Below are 10,328 nucleotides of genomic sequence, written 5' to 3' on the forward strand. Positions count from 1 at the left end.
AATACTTCTAGTTTCTACCATGATTATCACTCTTTTTGATGGTTATCATGCAAGGTTGTGGCGAATCACTATAAAATAATTAATGACGTTGTCAACATGAGAAAAAGTGTTAATATTGAAATAAAAATGCCACGAGTATGTAAAAGGCAAACTCAGAGAAAAAACTTTATTTCTGAAAATCCAGAAATATATTTTAAATGTTCTACTTTTATTCCTTTTCTTGACTATTTAATAGAATCAATGGATGCTCGTTTTAATCAAAGGCTTATTGATGTTATGCCACTTGAAGAACTTATTCCGACCAATTTAAATATGTATGACGATGAAAATATTATTAAAGCTGCTAAAATTTATGCCCAAGATCTCCATGATGATATCTCATCTACAACCAGAGCTGAGCTGTTCATATGGAGGCAACAATGGAGTCAAAATACTATTCCAAAATCGAATTCTGCTATTGATTCACTCTCTCATTACATCAATCTTCAACCTAACATTAAAATACTTTTACAATTATTCGCCACGTTACCACCAGTTACCTCTTCCACTCCGGAAAGAACGTTTTCTGCACTTAATCGCTTTAAAAATGATTTAAGAAGCACCATGTCGGAAAACAGACTGAATGGGTTAGCTATGGCCAATATAAATAAAAAAAAGCAATTCGATGAAAGTGAAATAACTGAATTTGCCAGAAATTCGCCTAAGATGCAGCTGTCGTCAGAGTGGAGCAAGTGACTAAACACTGAAACCAAAATTATTACTATTATTATTATAAATTATATATTAATATTTTTAAAACTATACTAAAATGCTTGAATTACATTTAAAAACTCGGTGTTAAATGGTGGTTATCCAAAAAAGTGATTAGCCCCTCCCATTTAACAATCCTGGCTACACCACTGTTGTCAACTGTCAAACCATCAAGCTCGGCTTATCTAGTTGACAGAAAATACTTAATAGTGAGACCATATTCGTGCGCGGATTCCTGTTTCCAGTGTGGCTTTTATTTTTTTTTGATCACTCATCCCCTTATAAAAAAAAATAAATATACAAATTATAAGTAGAAACATAATTTATTAGAAAAACTTATATACTATCTGATTATCAATGACCGCCAGTCCCAGCAACTATTTTTTTTTGTATATCGATAAAAAAAAATTCGATATTCCAATAGTTATTAGCACGATTTACCTAAGTACATAATACTTACCTAAAAGTCTCAGGTGTGGCTATAGCCCTATAAGCCACACGTCTATGAGTGTGACAGTAACTGCTATCGTGGAAACAGCTACTACCACAGTCAACTACTTTAAATTTTGTTCATGAATTAATGTACTTGATACACCAAATTGATCTCTTCTTTGAATTCATTTTCTCCTATTCACACTTTTTTTGTTTTAAAACTATTATTTACCTAAGTACATAATACTTACCTAAAAGTCTCAGGTGTGGCTATAGCCCTATAAGCCACACGTCTATGAATGTGACAGTAACTGCTATCGTGGAAACAGCTACTAACACAGTCAACTACTTTAAATTTTGTTCATGAATTAATGTACTTGATACACCAAATTGATCTCTTCTTTGAATTCATTTTCTCCTATTCACACTTTTTTTGTTTTAAAACTATTATTTCACCAATAAATAAACATCAAATTAATTCATTCTTTAGATATAATTTTAAGATTAGGAAAATTGAAACTGTCAAGTTTACAGAAATAAAATACTATAATGCACAACATTCAGTACTATATAAAATATAAGACAGTATAATCAGCTGACATTATTATCATGACAATCCTGTTGCCGTGTAATTCTGGCTCAAGTGCATGCATATTTAGTGCTTTTTAAAGCTCCAAGTCCTCTATTTTAGTCATGATGAATAAACACATTATTAAGCATTTAATGATTATTTATAAAATATAACCACCAATTACAGAAAAATCAGAACTATAAACATTGAAAATGTGATTTTAGTATTTTATTAAATTTTTATAAAACGGTCTTACCAATAAGCTCAATGTAACAAAATGAGCAATTTAATTGGAAAATTAAGTTAATAATATATAACTCAACACTTTCAAGCTTTAATTACCTATTTCAAAATACAAAAGTGCTGCTGCTTAGCATTTTAGAAATGATAAAAATTTTGTATTTCAGTGTTCAATATTAATAACTCGTTATTACAATGAAATACATATTTAAGGATGTTTAATGAAAAACAATATAAAAAAAACAATTCAATGTACTTATAACCATCTCTGATCTATTTTTCTCTTTTTTTCGTTTAAATTTCTCTTACATTAATATTATAATGTATTTAACCATTAATATTATTAATTGTGTAACATAAAAATATTAATGAAAGCATAATTTTACAGAAAGTAGAGGGTAATATTCTCAACACTCAATCCATTACTTTATTTACATAGCTTAAAAATCTTTGTGTACTATCTAAACATGTCTTGTAAATATATTTACACAAGATTATTTGCTCAAAAAACTCCTTAATTTACAAAACATCTAAAATACAGAGAAAAATATAATATAGTTTGCGTAAATATATTTTTATATAATAATAATAATAATAATAATAATAATAATAATAATAATAATAATAATCATCAGTAAATTGAAAAATAATTTCATACTTAAGTGGCTGCAACTAAATTAGTTTTTTTTTAATGATTATTATTTTTTTTTATAATTAAAGATAATGAAAAGAACATAATATCATTTCTAAAATAGCTAATAACCAACTAGATATAAAAACATGATGAGCACATATTACAACAATTTCTTGAAAACTATGGGAAGCAGAAAAAAAAATTAACAAGTGAAAAAACTTATAATGTTTAAAGGATATAATTTTCATAAAACTAACCAACTAAATTCCACGAAAAAGTAAAAGAAAAAACATTGATTTATATACATATATCTATTGCACAACGGCTACGCTCTTCAAAAGTGTTAAATACATTTTTAAAAGTTCTCCTCTTTTGACAAATGGAAAAAATGTGTCAATTGTGTTTTGAAAACATAAGGCTTTGATATCAGCATTAGAAAAATAAAATTACTATACCTTTAATTAAGAATGTACACATTAAGTTGTTATAAAACTACAGTAGAAGTTTATTTATATATATATATATACACACATACATATAGTAGTAAATATATGTATAAATATGCATATACACATTTCTTATATTGGTACATTCATTATTAGCATGCGCTTAAGTGATAATTCCATCATTATTAAATTTTCTGAATTTTCTCTCCAACAACTACTGGATTATTGCGCCTGATTTCTTGTGCTCCAAGCTCCCTGTAGTCAAATGAACAATTGTGCTTGTCAGAGTATCGATGTATGCCGCAAAATAAGCCTCCACAACGGCATTCAAAACCTATGACAGAATAACAAAAAAAAAATATATAATATTGTGACATAAATTTACCATAGTTATTCATTTTTCTAATTTATAGATCATTATCTATTTATAATTAATTAACTTAGATATGATATAACTTTACTATAATTTATTTTATAAAATTAAGAAGATAGTCAAGAGTCCAATTCATGCAATTATAACAGAACATTTAACAAATGAAAAACAAATTATAACTACTCGTAGTACATTATGAATGATATTGAAAAAATAAAAATGTATACAATTTAGTTTTTAAGGTTTAAATTCAATTTTACCTGTAAGACCAACTTTTTTGCGGCACATGGCACATCGGTTTTTCTTTTTAGATTTGTCTTTATCATCATCGTCATCTTTTTTGCCATCATCCATAAAACTGCTGTCATTAGAATTGCATGCTAGTCCGATGTCCAACTAGATAAAATAAAATAAATATTTTAAATATGATAATACATGATTTATATTCACTAAGAAATTTACATCTTTTTTCGAATCTGAGGGCAACATTGGAGAAGCAGATACAGGTGGAATTTGCAGAACTGGTATGGTAGGTATAGCAGTCTCCATCATGGTCTGAGCAGTGACTGAAGGTGGTGATGGAGCAGTTTGTGGTGGGGCTTGTTTCTTTTTTAATGCCTCTTTATAACATAGAGAGCAAAGACCATCTGTAGAAGGGTTACCATAGAAGCCACATCCACCACGACATAAAGCCTGCATTGAATTAGATTCTCGCTCCATTTTATTAAGAAATTGTTTTTTACCGTTTAATAATAATCTGAACGGCTTTTGATAGCCAACAGAAATTATCTAAAAAAATAAAATTGAAATTATATTTATATACAACAGTAACTAAGTAAAATATAAATAAAAAAAGAGAGATCAATAAATTGTATTGTACAAAAATATAATACCAAACAGTAAATAATAATTAGTTTTTTAAAATGAAGTTCAATCTAAAAATGTAGTATAAAACAACATAGTAGCTTCATCATGAAACAGTTGATAAAATTATTAAATTATAAAAAACATTAACAACCAAAAAAAAAGCACATTATTTTTGATAGTATTTTAAGATTCAATTATAAACGATTAATTAAGTAAGGAAAGTAAATACAATAAAATATAAAAATTTGAAACATCCACAAATAATTTGTATAATATATTTTGTTTAATATGAGTCAATAAGGATTATTAATAAGGAGGTTTGGTTAATTAAATTAATAAAAAAATAAAATAAAAATGAACATAAGAGTCTATTATAAGGGTCAAGAAGGCAATAATTGATAAAGGTGTATTACTAGTTGAAAATCGCATCATAAAATAGTGTATATTGAAACATTACATTAAAGGAAATAACAGTCTTATACAAATATAAGAGAAAATATTGCTTATAATATGCATCTATAAAATATGCTTTGATGTATTTTAGTTGTTTGTTAACTATTAATAAGACCTACATAATTTCATGAAAAATAATTAATTGAAATTTATTTAAAAAAGTTTTGTTTTAGTTATAGAATTATTATATTATACTTTCCATCTCTTGTTCAATCTCGATTTAAAAAAAAAAGTTAATCATAAAACAATAATTTTTTATTTAATGTCAATTTAAGGTATAAATAATTAAAAAAAAAAAAAAAAATGAAAATTATCTTTTATATTAAATCATCGATCTAATAACATATTATTAAAACTTATTCGTATAGTTTTGATAAGTTTAATCACAGACAATTTAATAAATAGTATAAACTAAACATATGCTTCAGTTTTTTAATGATATATTTAATTGAAATTAATAAAGTTAATGTAACTATTTTTTTTTAAGTTTAAGTACGATTATCTACTTAATAAACCAAGTCTGTAATAGAAAAATTTTAAATAATTCATTGGTTACCTTAGGATTCACAAACAATAACTTATTGCATTCTAACCATAACAAAATTCAATCAACAGTTTAAAAATAAAACAATTTAAATTGAAATTATAAATTTTATTTTATTTTCGATAATTATTTAGAAACAATATTAAAATTTAAACACAGTTAAAGCATAAATAAAATAGTTTTTTAAGGTTCCTATTTCATTGAAACATACATTTAGCTAATATAGAGGACATTTCAATAACTTAGATTTGAAATTTAAATTTTTAACATTTAAAAAAATTCATTGGTACTAACATTGTTACAGGTGATAAAACTCACTCTTTACATCAAATTAAAATTAAAACAAGATATCTAATAAAGAATACCACTGCACCTTCAATTTCATTTATTTACAACTAATATTGTTCCAATACATGATAGTGATTGTAATATGAACATTATTGTATTGTAATAAATTAAATGTTAATAAATTATGAAAAAACTACTAGATTAAAAAGAAACCTAAGGCTCGATTATCAAAATACATAACTAATAAGAATTAGTTTATAACAAATCATTTAAATTAAAGAAAATAATAAAATACTTCTTCCCTGTACAGGGTTATTACTAGCTGTAACAGCATCATACTGTTGCACCAAAACAATTGTGATCACTTAAAAATTATAACATGCAATTTAAATTGAACTATATTTACCTTAAACGTCACGCAAGTGTAATTGAAGATTGGTTTATCACAGGTTGTGAAACTGACGAATAATATTGCATTATAACTTTGAATAAATGTCACGAAAACATTGGCTCTTTTATGATAATCATCTAAACAATTAAAATAATGATTAAGTATATCTTAAATTAAATAGGTACCTTATATCAAAGAAAATCAATATTATATTAACAGAAATATCTCATATAAGGTCACCTTTATTAGTTCAAGAATTCATAAAACTTTTGAAAATAAAAAAATTAAAATTATCATGTAAGAAAATTTAATTATTTATAAAAATTGGAATCATGTAAATGAAAAAACTTAAGATGCCTAATTTTTAAACTCGATTATAAATTTATGATTTAAATAAGGGACATAAATATTTTTGCTTAAAATTAACATAGAACAGATAATTACTTGATAACACTTAATTTAATCATTCATTATTATTATTTTGGTAGCAGTACTAATTGAATAATTTTGGTTTTAAAATATACCTACATTTAAAAATAAAAATGATTGATATATCAATTTTTTTGATAATATAATAATTAATTATAAAAAATACAATTTTAATTTTAGTATGAGATTGTGCTTCATAAAATAAAATACATTTTAAAAAGCAAACCAGTTTTTAGAGTTGGACAGGATATAAAATAATTGTGTACTAGATGAAAAGACCTTGACATGTCCTCTATATCCATTGATCAAGAGTTTATTTTTTCTTTACTTGAATAATATAAGAAAAATTATAATTTATAGTTTAATTAAGAAATAAATGATTCCAAATATTACTGCTCAGCATATGTTTACACAGAGTAGCAATAACAACTATTAAACGTCTGTTTAATATGCAGTTGTTATATTTATTAATTAATAATTATAGCTATTTTAAAATTGAATTTAGAGAAAAAGGCAATACCTATGGAAGCTATTACTTTATAGCAGTAAATAAATAAATTAAAGCAAAATACTATTAATATCAAAATATAAAATTATAATAATAAAATAATTATACTTAGGTATTAATATATATATATATATATTTATGTATATTTTAATACTTCAATAGTCTATATATATATATATATATATATATATATATATATATACACAACTATCAATCAAAAACATACCAGTGAGTAATAAATTATAATTAATATTTTTAATTTCAATTTATTTTTAGAATACATATATACAGTGGTACATTTATAATTTTTTTTTTTTTGAGGGGGGGTCTCGAACACCCCAAAAGAAAAAAAGGATTACAAGTCATAAATAATTAGCTACAGAGGTACAGAGAAATAAAACATTAATTAATATCATGTAGTTATAAATAACTCTTAATTTACATTAATAATAATAATAGAATATTATAATTATAAATTCATACCTTATATAAATTTTTATATCATAAAATCACTTATTTTTTAGAAAACATTCAAACCCCAAAAAAAAAAAAAATTGAAAATACACCACTGCATATAGTTTAGCTATATACTCAATTAGTACTTGGACCAAACAACAATTTAAAAATCAAACATTGAAAGATAATCCATAAATTGATAGAATTTTGTTAAACTTAAAAATGGAAAAAAATATAATTAATGACATAATAAGAACTAAATGCATAGCTAAAATTAAAAATGTTTGTAATCACTTACTCTAATACAATTGAAATCATTTACAATTAACAGTCTAAGTATATCACTCAATATCAATATAACAATGATGTAGTAATAACTGTTATCTGAAAGGAAATAAATAACCTATAATTAATAATTAAAAAATGACAAAAATGTCACAAATATTTTTATATTAAGAATTAAACAGATGAGGTACTTATACTCATAGAAATCAACATTTTTTTTCCTTTCAAAATACACTGAAAGTGGGTAAAAATAAAATATTCCATACATAATCTGTAATATCACTATGAAGAGAAGTGGATATTAAAAAATAAAAAAACGTAATTTCTAGAGGAAATACTATGGAAATTGTTTTTAACTCAATATGGAACAACAATGAACGTTGTTACACATGTTTAGCAATAATAACCTTTACATTATTACATTCTCGGTGCGATTACAACACAATCACACGCCTTGCGCGTTCTTTGTTAATATTAATTCGTAAGTTCCATCTGTCATTAGAAATAAACCAACTACTGTTTAACGATTCTGAGGTCAATAACAGGAATCGATTTGAATGCCGAAATGGGTTTTACGATGCTAAGTTAAGCAACACAATAATTAAAACGACGGAAACAACATCGGACATCGCGTAAAGGCCGACGCGTAAGATGCACTGCCATTAACTGATATCAATGGTAGGAAGCGGCATACACACACACACACAAGATAACGGACAATTTGACGTCTTAAAATATAACGCAAAACAAAGAAATTGCGTCTTCGTCCGATTAAAAGTAGTAGTTAGTAAACGCGTGCCAATACTGTCGAGTCCGGTTTTCTCTCGGGTAATGGATTTTAAGAACGTAAACGATACGACTACAGCAACTCGAGACAAAAAAAAAAAAAAGAAATAAAATGTCTAATTAAAAATGTTATCCTCGGAATTCAACGTCAATATCGTGTGATAATGTAATAACACGCAGAAGTACGACGTTGCTCGTAGCCATCGGGCGATTTTAACCTAATTTGCATAAGATTAGTGACCGGAGGAGGGGGGAATGGAAGAGAAATTTTCCAAAAGGTAAAAAAATACAAATCCCTTGCAAACCTAAGAAATCAACGAATTCGGTCTGTACATGGTTCATTTAAATTCCAGAATAGCAGCTTTTGCAGAAAACACGACAATGTAGGTACGCGCGTTGAACGCCAACAAAAGAATATGGACCGTCAAGGACGTGCGCATTACGAGTTGGCCTCGTCGACGTCTGTGGGCCGACATACTCGAAAAATACGTGTAGTTTCCGTAACCAAAACGTACGTTTCGGGACGGCGAACAGTGAGCGGACGAAAGACACAGTGACGCGTGATCCAGGGATAAAATGGCGACGGCCGAGGTAAAGTTTACAGAAAAATAAATATGTCCGCCAGTGCGGCGGCGGCGACGTACTCACCGAATTCGTTTTTGTAGTTGTATCTCGATTGGTAAACCTTTTGGCACACTGTTCCGGTCCGGTGACGGCAAAAACACTTGCGACAACGATATTTTGCCTACCGAAACGACTGGGTGAACGCGGCGCGCACGGACGGACAGAGTGTGACACGGCACACGGAGCGAACGGGGAACGGCGAGGAGAAAAAACCTTAATCACTCCGGAGCCACGCAACACTCGTCGAACTCGACAGGCGAAATGACGACGACAAATCAGAAACGCGCATGATATCAGTGGTGAACGCGGACGGACGGTGCACACACAAAAGGATGCACATCCGGGCATGCGCACACGCACGATGACTCGTCATTTTACTGGGTGGGAGACGGACGCAGTGTGACCGCGGAACGGGAATCGAACGTCGGCAACCCCACAAACGAGCTGCCTTAGCTAACGTAGCTGCTGTAGCCAGTCATGGTGGGGCGTTCAACAATAATAATAATAATAATAATACAAATAAAAATAATAATAATAATGAGTAATATACCTAGAAAAAAAGACAGGAAATAGCCTTGAAAGAGATAAACCGATGTGGCATTGGGGCCTTTACGACTCCGTCGGTCGACGGTTCCAAATACGAATGTTATGCAGCCGTCGTCTACGCGCACACGCGCGTCATACGTGTGCGAACTGCGATGTTCGTAACACGTTATCCCCGTCTGATTGCTGCCAACGATTATTTTTTTTTTTTCTTCTATTTTCTGCTGCGTAAATTACGCAAATGTCTACGTGTACGTTACACGGTATGATTTAATACCGCGTGCACTCAACAACGGATTCCGTACGTTTTCGCTCGACTGGACGACCGAAAAACAAAGCCCTTTGTCGTTGCAATGGTTTCTAATAGCAGTTGTGTTCTCTTGTCGCTATTGATGTAAACGTATTCACGGTCATGACATCATACACGCACTCACGCGACTCATGGTTCTGTACGGTTCTTTGTTGTTAAACACCCGTTTTTGTTAATATTTTTTAATCTCTATTATTTTTGTGCGGGTTTTGACTCCGCGTACTAGGGGTACCGTTGTTGTCTAACGTGTGCATAAATTTCTTTTTTTTTAAAGTTTTTTTTTCTTTCCTTTCACCGTCTTGCCCCGCTGATCTATGACGTCACAGCCCGCACATAATCGGCTATATATATATTGTATTGTTAGCGAGACGCCTTGGTACTGTCATACATAATCTATG

At 28.5% G+C, this 10,328-nt stretch overlaps 1 protein-coding gene across 3 annotated transcripts; it reads right to left on the reverse strand.

The window, feature by feature from the left end:
• Positions 1-3,108: 3,108 nt before the first annotated feature.
• LOC112692117 (AN1-type zinc finger protein 6) lies at positions 3,109-9,192 on the reverse strand. 3 transcript variants are annotated; one of them, XM_025566677.1, is made up of 6 exons: positions 9,102-9,192; positions 7,681-7,766; positions 6,005-6,126; positions 3,909-4,235; positions 3,707-3,842; positions 3,109-3,407 (listed from the first exon to the last, which is right to left on the reverse strand). In XM_025566677.1, exons 4-6 carry the CDS (start codon positions 4,164-4,166, stop codon positions 3,259-3,261), a joined length of 543 nt encoding a protein of 180 aa, XP_025422462.1. In that variant the 5' UTR covers positions 4,167-4,235; positions 6,005-6,126; positions 7,681-7,766; positions 9,102-9,192; the 3' UTR covers positions 3,109-3,258. The 3 variants fall into 3 exon arrangements, with proteins under 3 accessions (XP_025422462.1, XP_025422463.1, XP_025422464.1); XM_025566678.1 differs by having other exon boundaries at positions 9,098-9,162; XM_025566679.1 differs by lacking the exon at positions 7,681-7,766 and having other exon boundaries at positions 9,102-9,185.
• Positions 9,193-10,328: the final 1,136 nt, after the last annotated feature.

This window comes from Sipha flava, unplaced genomic scaffold (genome assembly GCF_003268045.1).
Source record: "Sipha flava isolate LNK unplaced genomic scaffold, YSA_version1 70_pilon_pilon, whole genome shotgun sequence".
NCBI classification, from domain to species: domain Eukaryota; kingdom Metazoa; phylum Arthropoda; class Insecta; order Hemiptera; family Aphididae; genus Sipha; species Sipha flava.